The sequence below is a fragment of the Camelus bactrianus genome, chromosome 16, assembly GCF_048773025.1.
Source record: "Camelus bactrianus isolate YW-2024 breed Bactrian camel chromosome 16, ASM4877302v1, whole genome shotgun sequence".
NCBI lineage: Eukaryota > Metazoa > Chordata > Mammalia > Artiodactyla > Camelidae > Camelus > Camelus bactrianus.
In genome coordinates this window covers 18397178-18421286 of record NC_133554.1, presented here as the reverse complement: position 1 = coordinate 18421286, position 24109 = coordinate 18397178, and the positions used below count along the sequence as shown (strand labels likewise).

General features: G+C 43.8%; 1 protein-coding gene across 5 annotated transcripts in view; it reads left to right on the top strand.

Moving 5' to 3' along the window:
• The first annotated feature begins 15133 nt into the window (after nt 1-15133).
• Nucleotides 15134-24109, top strand: part of TOM1L1 (target of myb1 like 1 membrane trafficking protein) — a 50316-nt gene continuing 41340 nt past the window's right edge. The window contains exons 1-3 of one of the 5 annotated variants that reach the window (XM_074342770.1): nt 15134-15580; nt 17869-17953; nt 19989-20067. In XM_074342770.1, coding sequence (XP_074198871.1) covers nt 15523-15580; nt 17869-17953; nt 19989-20067 — 222 coding nt within the window. In that variant the 5' untranslated portion in view covers nt 15134-15522. Of the gene's footprint in view, nt 15581-17868; nt 17954-19988; nt 20068-20306; nt 22052-24109 lie in introns of those variants that run through there. The other 4 variants (XR_006723349.2, XR_006723350.2, XM_010951101.3 and 1 more) reach the window with 4 other exon arrangements.

The window sequence follows — 24109 nt, the reverse complement described above, 5'->3', positions numbered from 1 at the left end:
ACACCCATGGAGAACTCTACGCTTTTTTGGAGCCTGTGCTCACGGGCATAATGCTGTGGCGACAGGATGGTATGTATGATGGTTACACTGGAATCAAATGTATCTGCTACGTAACTGTGAGACCCTGGTAAGTTACCAGTACTCTGTGCCTCGGAGTCTAGTACACGGCAAGTCTGCCAACCTTAGGCAAGTTATTAATGCAGTTTGGTCGCTAACAAAATGACGATCGTCGTGAAGTCTCTTTTCACCTGCTTTCAAGAGAGAATCTAAGGGGTTCATATTAATAACTTCAGTATGCTCCCAGATCTATAAGAAACAGGTTCCAAAAGCAAGCTACCATGTTTTATGCAATGTTTGCCAATTGGATGAAGTTTTTCAAATAATAAAAATGAATCAGAGAAATGAAGTATCCTTCAGCCGAGCTGTGAAAGGAGATTTATTAACAAGTCTAAAAACTCAGTCTTTCAAAAATGAAGTATCTTTCTACCCTGAATAGCTGAAAAATTGTGCTTCCTTTCCCATACTGGGAAGAAAAGGACAAAAATTTCTTCCAAAATCTGTTATTTTAAGATGGGCAGTCAGAGGAGGGGACCATAAACCACTGTTGGAAATGACAAGGCTTCAATTATATTCCAGGGACTGTTCAGAGTAATGTGAAGGACTCCTCTCTGGCCAGGGATAACTGGACATAAAAGTATCTTGATTAATAATGTCACCTTCCTTTAACTCTGTTCCCAGACTGCCCCAAACCCTTTGTCGCACTCAAGTGAGAAATATGAAAAGGTTTCCCCGAGATCCTTAGTAGCAGCCACAACTGGAATAAACTAGACTTGTCATAGAACAGTGTTCACCATATGGAGCCCTCATGCCTCACTGAGCAGCCCCGAAGGGCCCGAAGGGGATGCACAATCATGCTGGTTCTTCGTCAAGTGCCCCAGAGAAAATGTCTGTGCCTTTTCAAGGGAAGCTTTACTTAGATGCACCCAATCCATTCAAAGACTAGACACAAAGTATAAGGCGAATGATTAACAAAGAAATCTCCTAACATAGCCAATATTCGGTGATGAATATTTCATGGACAACTCTGGTTTCCAACTTACAGGCAGAGGAGAGTGTTAGGCTCTTTGGAATTATCAGAAATAGAGATTCTTTGAGGTTACCTCTAGCAACTGGCAGAATTATCAGACATAGAGATTCTCTGAAGTTACCTCTAGCAACAGGAAATCAGCTATGATGTTACATGTGGAATTAAGAACACTGGAAAATCTCCCAGGAACCCAGGGATGGCTGGACTGAAGCTAGAATACAGTTTAAAAACTGTAAGATTATTTTTTTTGGACATTAGATTTCTTTTAGGACATGTAGGACATACATGGTTTTTTAGGATATAGGCATCAAAAGATGGACAACCCTCACCAACGTTAATCCTCTCAGATTCTCTGCTGCTGACATTAACCAACTACCTCAGTCTCTGTTTGTATCTATCTAACCAGAGACGCTAATTGATACAAAATCTCATACCAGGTCCCTTCTAAGGCTGTTGACCACCTTGAGACTAGCTAATAGATCTGCTACCCTTACTCTAGGCACTCTCTCCTGCTCTAATCAACTAAAATGATGGAGTCCAATGATTTAAAACAGGGATCTTCAAAGCACAGCCCACAGCCCCGACCTGGCCTGCCAGCCATTTCTGTACTTTGATTCATTTGTGTTTTGTCTGTGGCTGCTGTTGCACCACAAGGGCAGGCAGAGTTGAGTAGCTGCCCACAAAGCCTGAAATACTTACTATCTGGCCTTTTATAGAAAGTGTTGGCTGATCCCTGATTTAGAACACAGCCAAGCGTTCAGAGCAAGGAAGTGCTCTGAAAAGGGAGCTGTCAGCGAGTTTTCTTAGGAAGGGCTCAGGAGTACAGCAGGTATGCTGAGGCTAAAAGCCTCAGGAGAAAGCTGCAGAGTTGTCTTGAGAAGTCCTTGGATCTGTATGCACATTACAGACTGAATACATAGAGATGCAAACTTTCAAAAATACATATAGATGATTTTGCTATGGGTAAAGTATAAATTAATTCACTTGACAGTGATATTGATCACATGCTACCTCTTTAATAACTCTCTTTTTTTCTCAGTGAATTGAAATGGATTTCCAATCATGTTGAGAACCCGTAATACAGAAATATCAAAACAGTACATGATCTGAGAAGCAATTCTATTTAACTCTGGAATGCAATTTGATGTCGTTTTGTAATATTTTTGTAAGGAACACGGTAGGACATTCACCGTATAAAACGGGGCTGAGACTACTATGAAATACTGTAATTCCTACCATTGTGGAGTTCATCGGATCCTTTTAGGCTAAGAAGCTAGTGAGGAAAAACTGTCATCACCAGATTCAAGGACTTGATGAAAAGCTAATTTTCTATCCAGTTGCACAAAGAAATTAACTTTGCCCGCTAAGCTATGAGTTCTTCCTTACTCGACTGTGAGCACTTGGGGTGCAGAGACTGGATTTTAATCTCCTTCATATACTGCTGACTCCTAGCAGAGTGACTGGCATATTTGGGTGCCCTAATATGTGTCTGTAGAATAAACGAGGGAATGTTCCCATGCGTTCTCATGGCTCAGTTGGCAAAGCTGACAGAGAGAGCCCTCTGAGTGTGAAGGAAACTGGCTACACCTTGGTACCAGCCAGCACCCCTACAGAGATGGAAAAGCACAAGTTCGCCCTGGAAAGGAGCCAGGAGCAGAGTTTCTGAGATCCAGACTTCACTAGAGCTTCCTCCCCACCCTGGTCACTGCAGTGTTTGTGCTCAGGCCCACACTAACAGGCCCGGCTCTAACCCCATGCTGCCTAGACCCTGAATCCACACCAGCACCCAATTTCCCTCGTTCCCACTAAGTGCTCAGCACTTAGACTGGATTGTGATTCTTTTTTACTAGACAGCTTCTCTCGATAGCCTGGAAGTTCACTGTATGATAAAATTCAATAATGAATGAGACACTGATCTAATAAGGATGTAAAGTACACAGTTGTATCCTCTCATCTTCCTGGCCAATGCCAGTTGATTAAGACATACATCCTTTGCTAGACCCATGTTCAACCTCACATCTTTCTTAACGGTGTAGCCCCTCCAGGCAGCCTCTGACTGCATTTCCCAGTTTGCACAACTGTAGGTGTATATTTGCCACCCAGAGGTTCAAATCCCACGCATGGCTTTTATTAAACCATCTCTTCCTGCAGCCACCTAATCCTAATACATGTCAGTCCTCAACCAGCCACCTCCCCAAGACCTCCTCCTCTGCCTGCTAACTAAAGAATACCAGATTTTACTAGTTTACCAGCGTTTACTACCAATGTGAGACCCTAGGTAGGAAAAGCAGTGAAGAGCATCCCTGTGTCTCCCTGTAGAACAGCGAGCCTTCAGCAGTAAAACACCCTGGAAAACACAGCTGCCGGCTGCCCGCCCCCCACCCCAACCCTTCTCCTGCTCCAAGGAATCATCCTGCCAGAACGTGGCTGCCTAGCAAGGCCTTTGGGAGAATTTGATAAGTTAGACAAGGCTGCCCTCTTGTGGTTAAGAAAATCATCTGTCTAAAATAAAATACTTCCTAGTCTTCATTTGCAGCAACAGGGATGGTACTGGAGAATGTCACTCTAATTGAAGTGAGCCAGAAAGAGAAACAAAACTACCATACGATATCACTCTTATGTGGTATCTTAAAAAAAAAAAAGACAAATGAACTTATATATAAAACAGAAACAGACTCACAGACATAGAATACAGACTTGTGGTTGCCAGGGGGTTGGGGGGGTGGGGAGAGATAAACTGGGAGTTCGAGATTTGCAGATACTGACAGGTATATATAAAATAGATAAACAAGTTTATACTGTATAGCACAGGGAACTACAGTCAATACCTTGTAGTAGCTCACAGCAAAAAAGAATATGAAAATGAATATATGTATATTCACATATGACTGAAGCATTGGGCTGTACACCAGAAATTGACACAACACTGTAAACTGACTATAACTCAATAATAAATAAATAAATAAATAAATAGGGCTGAGACTACCATGAAATATGGTAATTCCTACCATTGTGGAGTTCATCGGATCCTTTTAGGCTAAGAAGCTAGTGAGGAAAAACTGTCATCACCAGATTCAAGGACTTGATGAAAAGCTAATTTTCTATCCAGTTGCACAAAGAAATTAACTTTGCCCGCTAAGCTATGAGTTCTTCCTTACTCGACTGTGAGCACTTGGGGTGCAGAGACTGGATTTTAATCTCCTTCATATACTGCTGACTCCTAGCAGAGTGACTGGCATATTTGGGTGCCCTAACATGTGTCTGTAGAATAAACGAGGGAATGTTCCCATACGTTCTCATGGCTCAGTTGGCAAAGCTGACAGAGAGAGCCCTCTGAGTGTGAAGGAAACTGGCCACACCTTGGTACCAGCCAGCACCCCTACAGAGATGGAAAAGCACAAGTTCGCCCTGGAAAGGAGCCAGGAGCAGAGTTTCTGAGATCCAGACTTCACTAGAGCTTCCTCCCCGCCCTGGTCACTGCAGTGTTTGTGCTCAGGCTCACACTAACAGGATACCAGATTTTACTAGTTTACCAGCGTTTACAGGCTATGTGAGACCCTAGGAAGGAAAAGCAGTGAAGAGCATCCCTGTGTCTCCCCGTAGAGCAGCGAGACTTCAGCAGTAAAACACCCTAGAAAACACAGCTGCCGGCTGCCCCCCACTTCCCCAACCAGCCCTCCTCCCGCTCCAGGGAACCATTCTGCCAGAATGTGGCTGCCTAGCAAGGCCTTTTGAGAGAATTTGATAAGTTAAACAAGGCTTCCCTCTTGTGGTAAGAAAAAATCACCTGTCTAAAATAAAATGCTTTCTATTCTCAATAACAAAAACAAAGAACCCTATTGAACCTGTGAGCAATACTTATATCTTTTTAATAGCAGATAATTTAAAGTACACTGAAGTCAGCTTCTAGGACAAAATAAGTGATAAGTAAAATTGTAAGCAAAAAAGTAAATTATCAATTGAAAAGCCTGCTCTAGATTGAATTATAATCATCAAGAATTCATTACTGGTTTTAGAATTTAAAGGCTGATGAAATAATTCCTTAAAACATGGTATTTCTTTCATGGATGATATATTTTAGACTTTAGTTGCCTTACACAGCAGTAACACTGGTTTCTATTCATACATTTATTCACTGAGTAAATATCTGTGAAGCACCAGGGGATACCAACGATCCTAAGATATTCTTTTTTTCATGTTTTATCATTTACGATGCATTTGCCAATCCATGGAGTATTATAACTTGTTGCCAGGCGGCAGCAGAGATGTGGAGGGCATTGTCATTGCCGGGGAGTGTACAATCTGCTTGCTGTTGCTAGTGGCCCAGGAGACAACAGTAACCACTCGATGCTTCAGTCATCCCTCCCCAAGTCTATTTTAAAAACCATTTGGGAGGGAAAACCAGTCCTGCTTTGTTGCCTGAAAAACCTTTCATTGACACTTTCTGGCAAAATTAAGAAAGTACCACCACTAAAACTTGCAAGGTGGGTGTCAACAGCTAGACAGTATTGAGAGCAAACAGGGGAACAGTCTAAGGAATGCTGCATCACCAATGCGCTTGATGGCATAAAGGGTGACATGGTGTGGAAAAGCACAGACACCTCTGAGTCAAAAGTGAGTCAGGAGAGTTGGATTATGTATGGGGCAAAAAATCTTTGTTAATTTCTTTTGTTTCCATTTTCCTTCACATATACCTATAGGAGTAATATTAAAAACAAAACAAAACAAAACAAAAAAACCTAGGACTAAGATGTCTCAAAGGGTTTCTTAAACAAATATAAAATAAAAATTCTAGGTGATCGGGAAGCAGTATGCCACAGTTTTAATTGGAAACTTTTTATCTTCATGGTCCCTAAAATAATAGTGCATCTTACAACGGAAGGAATCAGAGTCAATGAACCTTGGAATGTACTAGCCGTGTCACGGTCACTGAATAATGTGATAAACAGAAAGACTTTCTCTGCCCTCACAGAGCCAAATGAGGGGGAGATAATTACAAACTCGCAAACAAATAAAGAAATGAGACCATTGCAAATAACGGTAAGTGCTATAAAGACAATAAAACAGTTAATACGGTAAAGACAAGGGCAAGAGAGAGGCTTAGATCAGCACTGCAGAGAGATGGAGAAGTCCAGGAGAGCTTACCATCCCATCCCAAGACGTGAGAGAAGACATGTGTTGAAGAAGCAGGCAGAGGTCAACTGGGACAAACGGTGTTAGGAAAGTAAGATGAGCTGAGGGACCTGTCCTTAGTATGGGCAAGGCCATATCTTCTAAAAGGGACCTTACAGCTGGACTAAAGTGAAGATGTTGAGGAGCAATCTCTTTGGGTATGCATCTCTTTGGGTAGATCTCTTTCAGGGGTTGTGGGAAACTGCAGGGTGGGTCTTCCCTGCAGGGCAATGTGGAATAACAAGAAAGTATGTTTTGCAATTTGAGGGGGACAATATTAACTTTTGTAAATAGACAACAAGTAAACAAGTAATTCCATAAAAGAATTTCAGATTAGAATCAGCATTGTAAAGGGCATAAAACAAGGTGATGTGGTAGAAAGAAGGGAATAGAAGCCTGCTTTAGGCTTCGGGCTTTAACAGTTTTGAGCACCAGTGATATGACAAGGCCTGTGTTAAAAGTGTTCAAATGTTGTGTTATTTAAATCTTGAGACACATTGGTTGAGAAATGTGGAATTAGCGCCATCATTATAAATAAGGAAACAGGTTCTGAAAGGATAATTTGCCTGTTGAAGGTCACAGTTAATGAATAGTAGCACTGTCATTTGAACCAAGTTTAGCATCTAAATTGAATGTCCTGTTTCCCTCTGCTGCCCACCCCTTCTTTCAAGGCTCTCCTGGTGAACAAACCTGCCCGGAGCATCCCTCTGGGCTGCCCTTCCCCTCCTCCAGCCTGATGTCTCAGTTCTGAGTCTCTTGGGTTTTTTGAACCCCATTCCCACAAGAACTTTTTTTCAAGTAAATTGATCAACAAATCACACATGATTCATAAGAGGCTAATAAAAACTAAATGTGTGACTGGTATAATGCCAGTAGGTGCTAATAGGACCTTCTTTTCCCAAACAGGTGACACCTGTATATTTAAATAGGGGCTTTCAGAGAGATCTTGTCAAACCTCAGAAGCTGTTTCCTAATAATAGGAATTTTAGGCCACCTGGTAGGTTAATAAACCAATTAGTATTTACTGGGCTTTATTATATCCTGAGCACGATTCTACATGCTAACCATACATCATCTCATTTTTCAACACAACCCTATGAAGTGGGAATTAGTGTTTATCACCGGTGAGCTGGGATTTGAAATCGGATCATCTGACTTGCAAATCTGAATTAGGTTTCCAAAAGAACACACAGGAGTTAAATTACAGACTCCAAACGAGTCAAGTGTGAATGGGTGAGGTCACGAAACCCACCAAAAGCTAGTTGGCTTAGATTATGATAAAGCTTTGATTTAAAACATCACCGGAATCCTTTGAGATGAGAAGTTCAGCCAACAATTTCCCTCTAGTATCAGATGTCAGTGGCACTCCTTAATTGTAAGTATGATGAGGGAAGCTAATGAAAGCATTTGCATTGTTTAAAGTTGACTATTGGCAGAAGGGTCAATGTTTAAATCATTTTATTGGCACTACCGACGAAGAGTGCTGGACTAGAGGCTGCAGTTGTTACCAAACCGAGCTTGGGTCCACTCACCCGACGTACAGCAAAGCCAATCTACTGACACTGGGTTGCAGTCAAGGAAAAGAATGGTGTTTATTGCAGGGCCCTAAGCAAGGAGAATGGGCAGTTCATGCTCAAAAGACCTGAACTCCTCCATGGCTTTCAGGGAAGGGCTTTTAAAGGCAACATTTGGGGATGAGGATGCATGATCAGCTGTGGTGGTGGGGTAACAGGGTGATGTTTTAGGAATCTTAATCATCGACCTTCTGGTTCCAATCATTCTGGGGTCTACATGCTTGTGGTCAGCTTTCTCTATCTGAGTGAGATAGAGGTGGGATGGGCATGGGATTTAGTTTCTGCAGAACAGCTTAAAGATATGGGTCAGATTGTTGTGTATGTCCTTTGAGGATGTTGACTGAAATAAATGCACAACCTAAAAGTTGAGAGTTATGTTTTACTCGGTGGACATTTCTGAAGACTCAAGCCCAAGATGACAGCCTCTCAGACCGCTCTGAGGGACTGCTCCAAAGAGGTAGGGGAGGAGCCAGGATATATAGGAGCTTTACAACAAAGACCAGGTAGTTGGAACATTAAAAGATTACTTATTAACTAAAGAAAGCCAGTCATCTGAAGTTAAAGAATTTAGTGCTTTTCTATGTTATGGGAGGGAGCAAATATTTGGGCTCATTGAATTCATTCCTTTGATGAACACCTAGCTATCTAGGGCCAGTATCCTGTCCTTTCTTCTTGTGAATCCCCTCAGAGTGCACCATTGTGAGTGGCTGCAGAGGCTGGGCTGCAGGCTTGTCTTCACTGGGGGGTGGCAGCAGCCACTGATGACTTGATGGCTTCAGCGTTCTTTGTCTACTGATACAGCTTGCAGTATTTTTCATTCACAAGAAGGAATTGTTGCCGATAGATGCAACCGGTGTTCCAGGTTCTTGTCCCGTCCCAGAAAGAATTCATAGACAAGACTTAGAGGTTAAAAAAGGTAAAGTGAGGACTTATTAAAGGATGGATAGTACACTCTCAGGGGAGAGCGGGCAGGCTCAGGTGAGCAGCTGCCCTGAGTTTCTTTGGCAAGTTAGTACATAGGGTGTAAAAATGAATGGGCGGAATATTCACTGGGGAGGGAAGGGTTTGGGGTCATACTCCCTGATTATCATCCCAACTCCACCTTCCCAAGGGGAGGAGGGATTTTTGTCCTTATTTAGTCTGGATTGGAAGTGTCATGGCATTGGTGCATGATGGGTACTTCTGATCTGCCAGGCTAATTTTATTGAAATGAGGGCATAATGAGCAAAAGATTACATTCGGACACTGGAGATTCCTGCCTTTTCCCGCCATTCTTTGTTCTTCTCCAGGCCACTTGTCATCCCAAAAGGCATGATCCCTTATCAGCCCCAAGGTTCCTGCTTTTCTTTCTCTGCCTAAGGATCCCTGCTGCTTACATGATGTGTGGTTTCCTGCATTTGGCCTGTGCCCCTCGTTTCTGCCTAATTCCTGCCATTTGGTCTGTGTCCCCCTTTCTCTGCTCATATCTAGCTATCTGCCTGCTCTAACAGAACTAGGGCTCTGTTATATTGCTGAGCTGTTGTTTAAGCTATCATTACTTCTCTTGATTGACTGCTTCTCCTTTGTTTCTGCACTCCCTCACTTCTCTAGTTGCTCACTTCTTGTGCCTGCTCTTTTGAACTCAAGGAAGACCTAGGAGACTAAAGCATTTTCTAAAAACAAGAAACGAGGGACACAGAGAGGCTTTTGTATCTGGGAAGGCTCCGTGGGGTCTTGCTGGGTTTCACAGGTACTCCCTGGGACCAATGAAAGGATCCTGGCCCCACGTGCAGGGTGATGAAATGGAAAGGGCTGGAGCTCTGGAACGAGACAAACCCAAATTCATCTCCTGATTCTGAGTGACTTTAGGCAAGTCATTTAGTAAAATGGGAATAATGACTCTTAGTTTATAAGATTATTATTGTCATTATCATTATTGTTATTATGAGAGATACCAAAGCATTTTGTAGAGAGGCTGGCACAGTAGGAAGTCAACCAGGGTTTGTTTCCATCACTCTCCTGTGCCTGTCCCCTCTCATCTTGGGTCTCTGAGTTCAGACGAAAGAGAAAGAAGAGAGAAAAGGCTGAGCTTTGAAGTTAATTTCCAGAACTGCGAGTTGCCAGAATCTAGTACGTTAAAAAACTGGGGAAATAAGGTCAACATATATTTTTGTACACATGGTTTTCAAAATTAATGGGCAAGAATTATTGTGTAAAACTCATTTTTAAAGATAATTAATACTAATATGTCTTTATATCCACAGGGACTTGGTTACATTTGAGAGAACACAAGTTTCAGTCCAATTTCATCCCTAAAGAGTATTGAGGCTTATAACATTTAAGAACTGCTAGACTGAGCAGTGTTCATAGAGAAAAAAAGAAAAAAGGTAAAGAGACAAACAAAGAACACAAGGGGATCTGGAACTGATTAAAAGGAAAGAGTCAGGGAGAACTTTAAGATTTTTCATTTGGGAAATTATGAAACAGTTGACTGAAATAAATGCACAGCCTAAAAGTTGAGAATTACATTTTATTCGGCAGACATTGCTGAGGACTCAAACCCCTTCAAGCCCAAGATGACAGCCTCCCAGATTGCTCTGCAGGACTGTTCAGAAGAGGTAGGGGAGGACTCAGGATATATAGGAGTTTTACAACAAAGACCAGGTAGTCGGAACATTAAAAGATCACTTGTTAAGTGAAGAAAACCAGGAATCTCTCATTAAAGAATTTAGCACCCTTCTATGTATGAGAGGGAGCAAACGTTTGGGCTCATTGAATTCATTCCTTTGACAAGTACCTAGCTATCTAGGTCCGGTATCCTGTCCTTCTTTATTCTGAGTCCCCTCAGGGTGCACCTCTGTGGGTGGCTGCAGAGGCCGGGCTGCAGGCTTGTCTTCAATGGGGGTCAGTGACAGCCACTGATGACCTGATGGCTTCAGCATCTTTTGTTTACTGATATGGTTCGCAGTATTTTTCATTCACAGTATCATTGCCTAATCTGGGACCTTTAAACAATTTTGATGCCTTTGCTGTATTCCAGGTTCGTTAAAAACGCAATCTCTGTGGGTGGGACCCAGGCATCTGTACATTTTACAGTGGCCCAGGTGATTCTGGTACACTGATAACTGCTTCCATCACAGCAGGAAGTCAAGTAGCATACTGAAATGATGGAGGAAGGGGGTGAGTATAGTTTCAGTTATATCGTGGTCAGAGTCCATCAAGGCATCCAGGAGGGAATTAAAGACTGGATCTCAGGAAGGATAGAGCAGCTCAAGATTTTAAAGAGCCATTCATGCATTCAATAAACCTTCCTTAAGGGCCTGTTAAGTGCCTGGATACGGAGTCCAACAAACAGGATCCTCTTCCCATGAGGAGCTTCTGTGGAGGGCAGAGGTGGGGGGCACATATTTCTAAACCGGGAAGCAGTATAGAGTGTTGTGAGCTCTAAGACAGAAATCTGTACACAGGACAGGAAAGGAGGACTCAGTTCTCTTGGGAGTGGTCAGAAAAGGCTTCATAGAGAAGGGACAAGAAGGCACCCCGAGGGAAATGGAGAAAGAGGAAAAGGCAGACTCCTGTGGGGAGGCTCACTGAAGTGTAGCAGGTAGGGAAGAAGACTGAGGAGTGGGGATCATGAAAAGTAGCAGCCAGAAAAAGGAACGCAGGATAGGGAAGTGCCCGGAAAGGTGGCGGGGCCAGGGGAGGGAGGGAGAAGGATAGCTGACGGGATGGCATCATGTAGTACAGAGAGGACAAGGAGGATGAAGCTGAGAAGTGGCTGTTAGATGTGATGATCAAATCACCATGGAAATTCGTTTCTACAGTAGGACAGCTAGGGAAGAGAGAGGAGGAGGTGTTTGGAACTGGACCTATTGGAAACGGAGAAGGCTAAAGAGAGGGCTTGAGAAAATACTAGGGGGAGGGCTGGGAGAACAGTTTAAAATATTAAAATAGAGGAGAGGTGACTGTAGTGGGAAGAATTTGGGACTCAGGGTTAAGCTATTGTGTGCATTCTCCTAGCTGGGGCTGCACAGCCTTGGGCCAGTCATCTCCCTTCTCTGGTTGTCAATTTTCTCATCACTGATAATGAGGATAGAGATTATGGGATTTCTATAGCTATGTCCAGATCTGACAATCTAACAAATTTAGTGGTAAGAACAGAATCAAATGAGAAAGTGAAAAAGACTCTTAGCTGCATCAAGCCTGATGATTGGGCAACTTTGTTTCCAGATGCGTATTTGCCACGTTCATTCACTTCATTCTCTAGGTACCATCCCCTAGAACCCACTTTTTAAAAAGCGTGAACTAGTAAAGAGTACCACCCACCATCTAGGTCCCTACCCATGAGAGCATGTAGGTTGCAGTCACAGCTTCTGGAATCTGTCCTTCACCAGCAAGGTGACTGTGTGACAAATTATTTGCTTTGGCTTTTCTCATTTGTAAAACAGGGTAATATAACAGCACTGGTTTCATAGAGTGATTACAAGATTCCACGAGAGGATGCATGTGATGTTTCACAGCATACCTAGCACTCAGCTCTAGTACGGGAAGTATTAGCAATGCTGAACAGTCATAGGAGGAACAGCGGGCCCTGTGCCAGCAAAGCACGTGAAGGCCCCCATTCCTATCTTCTTCAGGAAGCCTCCCTTTGAACCAAACAGATGCTTTGGAAAAAAACAAACAAACAAACAAACAAAAAACGAGGAGACATCGTGCTCAATGAGCAGATTCACCTAGTGGCAAAAATACAGGCTTTGGAATTGGGCAGCTATGATTCAAACTCTCACCAAGCTATTTATTAGCTTTATTTTTCTTAATCTCAGATTACATATTTGTAAAAATGAGGTGCATTCTACCTGCCTCCAGATGTAGGAAGCTCACATTAAGATAGATTTCCAGTTCCAGGCACTCAAGTGTATTTAAAATAAAGATTATTTTCTTTGCTTCTACCTAGCACTATGACTTATGTATAAATAAATAAATAAATTAATAAATAAATAAATAAATAAATAAGCAAGCTTAGTGAGTGTTCCTAGAATTGAAATTGTGAGATTTTGCTCCTGGTACCCAGAAATTTTACTCTTTCTTTCTTTCTTTCTTCCTTTCTTCTTTCTTTCTTCCTTTCTTTCTTTCCTTTCCTTCCTTCCTTCTTTTCTTTTTTCTTTTCTTTTTTTTTTTATGGGATTCTGCCCCTATTCTGACCCTTACAAAACTGAATTCTAACCTACTCCCAAACCATACTAACATTTACTGGGTTGATTTTCACCCCTGGAGAGCAGGGGGATCATGGAGAAAGCAGAGGAACACAGAGAGAGGAGGCTGCACCCACCACAACACCCTCGCGGCCACACAGGTATTTTTTTTCAGCCTGGTTCCGATTACCCAGCCATAACGTCCTGCACACGCACCCTGTGCATTCCTCCTGTTCTCAGTGCCTCAATCCTGTAACACAAGAAAATAAAAAATGAAAGCTCTCACATAAGAAGTAGCAGAGTTATGTTAAAATTCTATCTGGATGGCTGGTTTCTTCCTAATTCTCATTCCCTGGTGGAAGGCCACTGACACCAACAGCAGCCTAAGCTAAAGCTGACTTTCTCTTTAAGGTTGTTTGATTGTGGGGTCCAGAGAGTGCGATATTTTACTAGAGCCTATAATGAAATGGAGATTAGGTTGGTGATGTCACAAGAGGTTTCCAACAGTGTCAGCAGAGGCTGTGGTGATGACTAAGGAAGTTGATAAATGGCACCATCTGAAGTGGCATCCTGGGTAAGCCTGGTTGGAGAATATTAGTTACAGGTGGGAGAAATATTATTACAACAAAAAATGTTTCAATCTAGATTTCTGAATTCCAGGTATTAGTTCACATAGGTCAAGAAAAATTCGAAATAACAGAAATAGAGCAAAAGAGAAAAAAAAAAAAAAAAGCCCCTTGGCAGCATACTGCAATTGGTTTTGACTTCTATTTTCAAAACTATGATTAAGGACACACATCAACCTTGTCCCCTTTCATCTCTTGTCACCGTTTCTAGGGACAAAGAATGGTTTGTAGGACTGGGCCTATTGAGGGTGAGAGGTTCTTGTCTTGTCGCAGAAAGAATTCAGAGACAAGAAGCGGAGGTTATGAAAGCAAAGCAAGGATTTATTAAGGAATAGGTAGTAGGCTCTCAAGGAAAGAGCGGGCAGACCCAGATGGGTGGCTGCCCCGAGTTTCCTTGGCAGGATCCTTACGTGAGTGTTAAAATAAATGGACAGAATATTCATTGGTGGGGGGGGGGTTGGGGTCATTTTACCTGAACTTCCTCTCAGCTCCACCTTCCCAGGAGGGAAGGAGGAACTTTTCATCCTTATTTAGTCTTGATCGGGAAGTTGGATGAGGTCATAATGAACAAAAGGTTACATTCAGATGGGGGTATCATAAGCAAAAGGTTATATTTGGAAGGAGGTCATAATGATCGAAAAGTTACATTTGGATAGTGGGAATTCCTGTCCTGTCCCACCCTTCTGCCTTCAGGACACTTATCAACCCAGAAGATACAGTTTTTTGACAGTCTAGAGGATCCTGTTTTTCTTGGTCTGTCCCAGGACCCCTGCTGTTCACAAGATGTATGGTTTTCTGCCATTTGCCCATGTCCCCCTTTCTCTGCTCATATCTAGCTACCTGCCTGCTCTAACAGGCCCAAGTTGACCACAGGAAGCAAGATCTGGAGGCACAGGGAGGCTCTTATGCTAAGTGCCATCACCTGGGAGACATCCCACTCCTCCACAAGCTCCGGTATCCAGGGATATAATTACTAATGCTAATGAGACGTTAGTTAATCAGATAACACAAGAAAAGGAAATACATTCCTCTTCAGAAAGGGCGGCTGGAAAGAGGTTGAACTGCTCCAGCTCGGATTTACATTCCGAAGCGGGCAAGGCCAAACACTCCCTGCTGGAGCAGAAGGAAAGCCCCTCTCCCCTTCTCAGTTTAGCTGGAAGGCACAGCTCCCAGGAGGAACGGAGAGCTCGCTCGGCCAAGCCCTGTGGTCCCTCAGGAAATAGGGGTGAGACAAAGGACACCAGCTACTGCGAGGCCCCTAAGGTCAAAGCCAGGCTCTCCTCCTGCCCATCACCTGCGGCTTTAAAGGGCAAGGGACACAACTCCCCTCCTGGATCTCTGGGGCGGGGAAATAAGTGGGGGTGGGGTAAGTATTTCTAGCTACTGGATTCACTCAGTGGTTATTTATTTCGTGGGTACCAGGCACTGACCTAAGCGGTTCACGTGGGCAATGCTCACAGTAACCTGAGACAGGCGTTTAACCTCAGATTTCCTTCTCCACAAAGGGCAGCAGGAGGCGCAGAGAAGAACCCAGGGAGCTGCAGCACCCGCGCCCGGGTCGCTGGGCTCCAGGCTGTGGTCCCAGGGCCGCCTGGCGGGACCCCCGGGGGCACGCGTCCCCCTGGACCTCACCCAGGGCCCCACCCTGTGGGACTCCGCCCCCCTCTCCGGAGCCCACGCCACGTGGGTTCCCACCTGGTGTCTCCGCGCCCCCGGGACCCCGCCCCCGGGACCCCGCCCCCTGGCTCCCCTCTCCCCGGACCCCGCCCGGAGCCCAGCGCCCCGCAGCGGCGGGGGGAAACGCGGCCGTGAGGGAGGAGCCAGGGCCCAGGCGGGTGGAGTCGGGAGCGGCGACGGCGGAGGCGGAGGCTCGGCTGGTTCCCTGAGCTACCATGGCGTTCGGGAAGAGTCACCGGGACCCGTACGCGACCGCCGTGGGCCACCTCATAGGTAAGGGGTCCCTTTCCCGCTGACTCCCTTCTCGGGCGCGGAGGACCGCGTGGGTCCAAGTTGGAGGAAATCCTCCCCCACCGCCCGCCCCCGCAACTTTCCCAGCGCCCGGCGCGCCGCGCGGCCCCTGGAGGTACCTGTCCACCGCCGATGCCCCTAGAACCCCGCCTCCTCACTCCCTCCTTCCGGTGCCTGGGAGGGAGGGAGAGGGGAGCAGGGGGAGGGAACAGGTGGGCCCGCAGGAGACAGGTGCGGCGTGGGTGGGCCTCTACGGGAGCGCGTCAACTTCTGGGCAGCGGCAAGCTCTTCAGAAAGTGCGTCCCCCAGAGGGCCCAGGGTTGTCGTGGCCGCTTACAGGGAGAAGGTTCCTGGAGGATAAGTGCGATGACCTCGCTGTGACAGGTCTCGTCAAATCAGTTCTCTCTAGCTCCAGGCCCGTACAACCTAAGTTACTTTTTCGGGGTAAACGTTGAGAATGAACATGCTCAGCCCTGGAGTGGAGGAAGGGGGAGCCTGGCGCGCTCGGGGGTGTGGGGGTCACAAGAAGCCCCTCCAGGCCACTAGGGGCCACGCAGGTGCCTGCCTGTGACTCCCTTCCCTCCAGGCTGCGCTCTCATCCACGTACGCGGAAGCGGGAGCCAGGGCCTGGACTCTCACCAACACCGGCCCCCTTCTCCCTCTTCTCCCTGTGCCTCCCTTGGGAACCAGGTGTGGCGCCAGTGCGTGTAGATGCCAGGCAAAGCATGGTCATGTGGAACTTAGTGGGGTTGGGAAATCCTGAGAACCTGGAAGTTATAATAAGGAGGCTCAGATTTGGACAGTTTTGCCTACGGCTTCATTAACTGCTGTGTGACAGTAACACAGCACCCAACCTGAAGCTGAGTTCCCACACCTTTATAGGATGGTGGGTGTAGCTATCATGCAAGAGGAAATGCCTTCCCAGTACCTGTTGCTGGCTGAATCCCTTTGGGTACCAAAGTGAACCCTGAACAGAAATGGATGCAGACTGCATCTTCATAGGCTGATTTATTCCTTAATGCTGTAAGCATTTACTGATACTGCCAGCTATCTATCTGGACCTGGATGAGGCAAGACCTGGTCTCAACCATCAGGGAATTCACAGTCTTGTAGGAAAGACACACACAGTTTTGTAGTATCTGTAGTACAGTACCTTTGCAATAGAGAAATGTAAAACATTTAAAACGTATGGAAAAGGGAGAACTTAATTCTGCCATGGCTTTTGAAGGGTGAATAGGAGTTTTCTAGGAAAATGGAAAGGTGGGAGGAAGAGCAGGAAACGGGGAGCAAGGAATTTGGCAGGAAGAACAATGGTACGTGCCTGAACAACACAAGGTTGGTAAGCTTTGCACATTGAATGCCAAGTTCAAAAAAAGTGCTTCTTCTAGATGGGAAGCAGGCTAAGGTCTGGGGTTTCCCCAACCAATCCTTTATCCTCTTCTTTATCCTTTTACATTTTCTCTTCATTCCCTCTAGGACCTTGTGTTTTCGTGCTGAGGGATATTCTCCTTTGTTGTAGGAAAGGTCATTCAGGTTGAGTGTCCTATTATCCTTTCCAGGTGTCATTTCATATTCTTAAGGAGGATGTGGAGAAGGAAATGATATCTGATTGTTTACTGGTGGGGTTCCAGGTACAGGGACTTTAGGTCTGCCTGGTGTAGCTCTGGTTAGTGCAGGTGCTGGGAGTGACCTTGCTCTACGGCTAAAGGACATAGACAGTTTCAGTAGTTCCATTTTATTTCTCAACACCACCTCCCCAAGGATGGAATAAAAAGATTTTTAAAAAGCAAAAAAAAAAAAAAAAAAAAAAAAAATCTCGTATCAGACAACCTAGGTTTGAATGCTGGTTCTACCTTGTACTGGCTGTGTAGCCTTGGGTTATTTCCTTAACTTCTCTGAACTTTTATTTCTTCGTGTATAATAGTGGATTAAATGAAATTGCATAAGATGAAAGACTTAGCACTGTGCACTTCACCTTATAGGTGGCTGTCCTTCTCTGAAAGACAGGCAGGCAGATGGAGATTTAGCTGAGCTGGCCTGCAGTCTTTATTAATAGGTCACTCATTACTGTTGAAACAGCAGCACTCTGAACTTGAGTTTTGACTGATTCCTGAATTACTGGGAATAGCTCAGAGAAAAAAAAAATCTCTTTGCCCTTTGGTAATATAAACTTAATGGTACTTGCAACTCCAGGCAGATTATTTGAGGAAAACCAGACATTTTTTATTCAGTTGTAGCATCGGCTCAACATAACAGCTTTTTCTTTGCAGAAAAGGCTACATTTGCTGGAGCTCAGACTGAAGACTGGGGCCAGTTCATGCACATCTGTGACATAATTAACACTACCCAGGATGGGTGAGTACAGTATGTGGTTCATGCATTTGCCTCTGATAAGAAACATCATATAACTGAAAAATTGTGCTCTACACTGGAATTTGACACAACATTGCAAAATGACTCTTACTCAATAAAAAAAGTTAAGAAAAAACAAAAAGAAACATCAGAACTAACAGTACATTTTGTCCTGCAGTCTTTGGCTTTCTCGTTGAGTGTTTCCATCACCCTTTAAGCGACCACTGCCTTTTGAAGACATGTCAGGTTGAAATACTAGGACAGCTGCTTGTTTCAGCATGTGGAATATCTGAGAACCCATTATCATTTTTCTCCTCTTTGCGTTTTCCTTAATGGTTTCAAGTTTTATCTCTGTGAGGTTCAAATTCCTTGTTCTTGAGAGAGAGAGAGAGATTGTTTGTTCTTTAGGAATTCCCCCTCCGCTGATTGCCAGTATTTCATGTAACTGTAACTGAAAAATATTTTCAAGAAGCTAGTGGACTCCTGATGGTGACCTATCTCTGGGCTGTTTTCATTATCAGTCAGGAAGTAATGTAGCAGCTTTTTACTCTGCTTGTCACAAGACATTTTTTTTTTCCTTCCAAATGCCAACTCACTCATGTTCATGCTAAGCTCTTAAAAGCTGTTCTATCTTTTGTTACACTTTTTAAACTTTAGAGAATTGAAGTTTAAAAAACAAAATTGTTAAGAAGGCCAACTATTTTCAGACTTAGTCTAAATTACAAAGTCATTATAAGGAATACAATTCTCTGAATTTTCCTGTGCATATTAAAGTAATAATGAACAGCAAAAGAGATTGTCTTAGTTTTTGTTGATGGAGAAAACATTCCAGTTAATTATTGACTATATCAATGGAAAGTGCTTATGGTTAGTAATATAAAACATTTATGGTGTTTTCCCTATAATCTTATTTACTGTATTTGGTTCCTCTGAACCTTTTCTTCACTGGCAATACGAATTTCTTCATTGCTAATACAAAATGCAAATTTACAATCAGCATAAATTTTTTTTCTTTTAAAACAGTGTCTTTATTTCTTTAAACTTTTCCAAGGGTTTAATCCTAGATTTTATATAGGATTTTTAAGAAATATATCTCTATATACATCTATATATCATTATCTATATCTATATATATAGATTTTATAATATTTACAGTTCTATGTTGGTATATGTAATATCATGTAGTTACATTATCATATAATAGAAATTCTGCTCATGCAAACATAAACAAAATTGGAAGGTAATATGTAAACAGGATTTGTTTTGTTTTTTAAGTTGTGAGATATAATTGGCAAACAGCACTGTATAAATTTAAAGTGTATAGCGTAATGACTTAACTTACCTGTACTGGGAAACAACTTTCACAGTAAGTTTAGTTACAATCTATCACCTCATACAATTACAATAATTTTTTTTTTTGCCTTCTGATGGAAACTTTTAGGATCTACTCTCTTAAGAACTTTGAAATACACCATTCAGGGGGTATTAACTGTAGTCATTGTGTTGTACTTACGTATTACTTACCCATTACTTACGTATAACTGGAAGTCTGTACCTTTTGAACCTCTCAGAGTAAATTCGGACCCTCTACTTACACACAGTTCTTCCTTTTGTAACATAAAATTGTAGCCTATCAGAAGCTGACCTAGTTAGTCCTAGCACCTCCTATGTCCCACTGCCTACAGGATGCTTAGGAAATACTGGTAATCAAAATAGTAATATGTTTTGAAATTACATTTCCTGCAAACTGGTTCTGTGCATTGATGGAGGACTCTGGGTATGAGTACATTCCGCGTGTAGTGCTTTGTGGGTAATAGTCGTATAAATATTTTATTTGATTCTCACAAGGCGGTAGATGGTATTGTCTGCCTGGATGTATGAGGAAACGGGTGTGAAAAGGTAAGTGATCTGCCCAGGGTCACACAGCAGGCGGGACCAAGGCTTGCATATTGCATATGCACACTGTATATTGCTTTTCAGAGACTGCTTACTTTGAGCAGTGCCTACATTGATGATTTTACTGTATTTCTTGCTGTAGGCCAAAAGATGCAGTGAAAGCTTTGAAGAAAAGGATTTCCAAAAACTACAATCATAAAGAAATCCAACTCACCTTGTCAGTAAGTACTTTAACATTAATAATTAAGACTCTAGGATTTTCCAAGCTATGGTCACATTTCCAGTTTTGGGTAAAAAGGATACAAATATTCTGAGATAATTAATAGGTTAGCAAAAAGATATTTACAGTATGAATTAAAACTCTTCGTTCATTGAAAATTGCAGAATCCAGGGAGTTTCATTGATTGTAATAGCATTTAATTTTGTGGAGAGCGCATATTCCTGGAAAATCAGTTTTTTTCTGGTCAGAAGATGAGAACTGGTATTGCAAAGCTTGTAGGTACTGAGTGGATTGAGAAGTTTGTGTGTGCGTTACACATGGGGAGAGTTGGCGCTTGAAAAGCGCCTCGCCTCTCCGTCCACTTTCTCCCTCCTTTGAGCACCTCTGTGGAATCCTGAGGTGCTGGCAGCCAAGTTCCACTGCTTAGTATAGTTTGGAGAATGTTCTCTGTTGATTTAAACAATTCCCCTGCGTGTCTTGTTGTCTTGATTTGGGTGTTGACGTTGATTTGATGTGTTCCTGTTTCCCCCTCAACCTTGGCCGTGTGATTTCTTCATTGCTTGGTGAGTTGCCCGTTTTACTTCAGTGTGCTTTGCAAGCCCTGCCTGCTGCCTGAGAGTGAGCTGTGTGGCTTTCTAACTTCTTCTGAGTGCCTTTGCTGACCTCACCCCAGCCCCAGGCCATGCAGGGTCCTGGCACTCATCCTGCAGCACTGCCCTTAGGGGGTTCGGGAGTGTTGAAGAGAGCTGTGGGGCACAGGTGAGCACAGATCCCTGTTTCCACCCTCATGGGGAGAACTTCCCACATCTTGTTTTCTTGGGCAGTAGTTGAAAGAGAAGAAATGAATTCAACCGTCTTAATGAAACTGTCACTGCAGAAACCCTTCAAGTAGGGATCTGAATGTAGCTTCAGAAGGGACTTTCCTTCCTTCTGCCTTTTTTTTCCTACCTCTCACCTGTCTTTACCAAAGCAGCCTCCTCAGGGAGCTCACAGAATGGAGGGAACTAGAGAGAGGGGGGAGAGGCAACTCAGCAGACATAGCAGAATGCTGGGTTGATGACGGAAATAAACCTTTGCCTGGTACCTGGTTGATGCTCTCAGCAACCCTGTGAAGAAGTTGTCCTGTTGACTCCGTTTCACAGATGAAGAGACAGAGTTAGTGAGATTAAGTGATTTTTTTTTTTCCTCCAAGATTTAAGTAGCATGGGCAAGATTTCAACCCAGTTCTCAGACTCTAAATTCCATGTCCTGGCTGTGGACCACCTTGCTTTTCAGAATGAATTGGGCCCCTTGCAAGAATGGGCCACTGTATTTCATTTGTGTCTTCAACTCCTTTGTACGGAGTGCAGAACTAGCACATCGGTGTATCCGATGTTGGCTGATTCATGACTGAGTGTCTTTCAGCCCCTATCCCACTCCCCTAGTATGCAGGAAGACTCAGGGTGAATGGAATGTACTGTAGAATTGGGGTAGAAAGATACATAGATGTGCTCTAAAATGAAGTGGCTCTAGGGTATCTCAAGGTTGCTGATGATATGGAAAATTGACTGAGGAACCTAAGGGCAGAAGATGAATTTATGCCACTTTCTGTATTTCCACGTGTGGTGTTTCACCTTCTTAGAGTGGTTCATTCTGTATAATGGGTTTGTCTCTTTCTCTTTTGTAGCTAGCCCACCTGATGTTTCCATGGTTGCTTCTTATCCCTGTCTCCATATCTTCCTTCATCGTGGTTCCTTCCTTCTGGGGATGAACCAGGAATCTTCCCCAAGGAAGCTGGATTATTCCAGAGTGTCATCTTTCTCAGCCCTCCCTTTCCCCTTAGGTTCCCAGTCTTTCCTTTGAGTATTCTGACCTCTCGAGCCTCACTCCCAGCTAGCTGCCTGTTCCCTTTACCTGGTCCACCTCAGATAACTGCATGCTCCACCTCGTGATTTCCACAGCAGTACGTGAGAGCAAGAGAGTCTAAAACCTGTGCCAGAATAAGGGTGAGTCACAGGCTGGGGTCCGACTAGCCCTTCATAGTTAGGGGCACAGTTCAAGAAGGTGCCTGCTTCTTGGATTTTCTTTAAATTGGCCTTTGGCTCTTGATAGCTTCATGCAGATCTCCCCATGTTGTGTCTTTAATGGCCCAGTCAGCTCCCCGCAAGACTACTCACTGCATTGTAGTGGTGTGTTTAAGGCTTCAGAGCTGACTTTCATATTAACTTAAGCCAAACTTAATTCTGAGGGAAATTAGTCACAGAAAGAATCATCCAGTGTCTGTCAAAAGCAATTATATGTTTACCAATAAACTCTTTAAGAATGAATCCTCACATATTACATTTCCGTTTCATTACTGTGAGGTGATGAGAGCCTGTCAAGGTCAATTATAAGTGTCGTTTATATAATCTGTCCTTTGGATTCTCCACGGACTTGTTAGCTTTGATTAGGTCTTTGATGGGATCTGACTACACTGTGATTTCCTACCTCAGTTGGTGGTGCAGATCTGTCAAGAACCAGCAGTTTTGTTTTGTTTTTAAAAGCATTTTGTTAACAGGCTTTGTCTTCGCCAGAGGCTGGCTTTTCTTGAATCAGTCGATTGTGATAAGTCTCAGCAAGATACTATTATTGTGAAAAGGAAAGTGGTTGAACAGGTTCCTGGGACTCAGTTAATTAATAGGAGCCACCCCCAAGGTGATGAGCCATGGGGGCTTCAGAATTAGTGTGAGATGCGTTTATTCCTGCAGGAACCTATAAAATGAGTTCACCCCCTACTTTGGCCAGGGCTTCAGCTCTGGGTGGCCCCAAAGCCTAGTCTGCTGTGCTTGGTGTAGTGATTTACTGTGAGAAATTAAACTACCAAATAGCTCTTTTTTTTTCCCCCAAGCCTTTCTGAAAGGAATACTTACATCAGCTAATCAGTACATCCTCTCCTGATGAGACATTATCCATGGAATGATGGGTGATCACAGTGCTTACATTCCTTCAGGTTCTGCTACGGGTCAGCTCTTCACATACATTATATTTCACTTTAAGGTGTGCAGCAGGTCTCTGGAGGAAGGCGTGATGACCATTTTGCAGATGAGGACACTGAGGCTTAGTCAGGACAAGTGACTTGCCCAGCCAGGTGCTAAAGGAGATCTGTGAAGCCTGATGTTGGCATCCTCTTTTCATCTCTCAGTTCCTTGGCTCCCAGGTTGTCTACCCTGCCTCAGGATTATGGTATCTAGGTTGTCCTGTTTGCAAAAACAGGGTATGCAAACACACAAATTACACCAAGGCCCAATTTCAAAATGTGTAGAAACAAGGTATTTAATTTCTCCAATTTGCCACCTGTGGGTTCTGGCCGGCAGAAGCCCCACCGAGTCGGAATGCATTACTCGAGACTCTGTGGAAAAAGTCAAAAGAGAGCTAGAGGGAGTCAACTCCAGGAGCCTCTCAAATGCTCCCACATTTATTGTGTATAATCAAAGGAAAAATCATTAACAGTTGCGTGATGGTATGCAGGAATTTAGGGAAAGACAGGATGGGATGGAGATTGTAGAAGTCACAATGAGTGCAAAGGCTTTGTTTATCTTCAGGGATGTCACAGGGAGAGGGGAACAAGATACATTCTTACAGATTTGTTAAAGCAAAGCTCCAGACCAGCCAGTTCCTTGTTTTGGGGGATAACATACTATCTACCAGCAGGCACACCCAGCGTTTATAGCTGAGGGCCTGGGTCGCTGCTTTGCAAAGAGCAGAGTGCTATGTAAAACCTCAATTGTGCAAGCAAGGCTTTGTCTCTGCTTTTTAGTGCAAGGAGACCGGAGCGCGGATGCACAGGCTCCTGCTTGCAAAGCAGTTACTAAGCACATTTGTTCTTCTTAAAGAAGACAAGCGGCTGGGGTCTGTTACAATTTGTTAAACCAGTCATGGGCTCCCACAGCCACAAAAAGTTTTTATTGCTTAGCTCAGTGGGCTGGGGTGGGAAGGAGGTTCTGGTGACATAATGGCAGTGGTGATAGGGTTGGAGTAATTAGTCCTGACATTCTAGATTCCAGTGGGAAAATACAGAGGGCGTG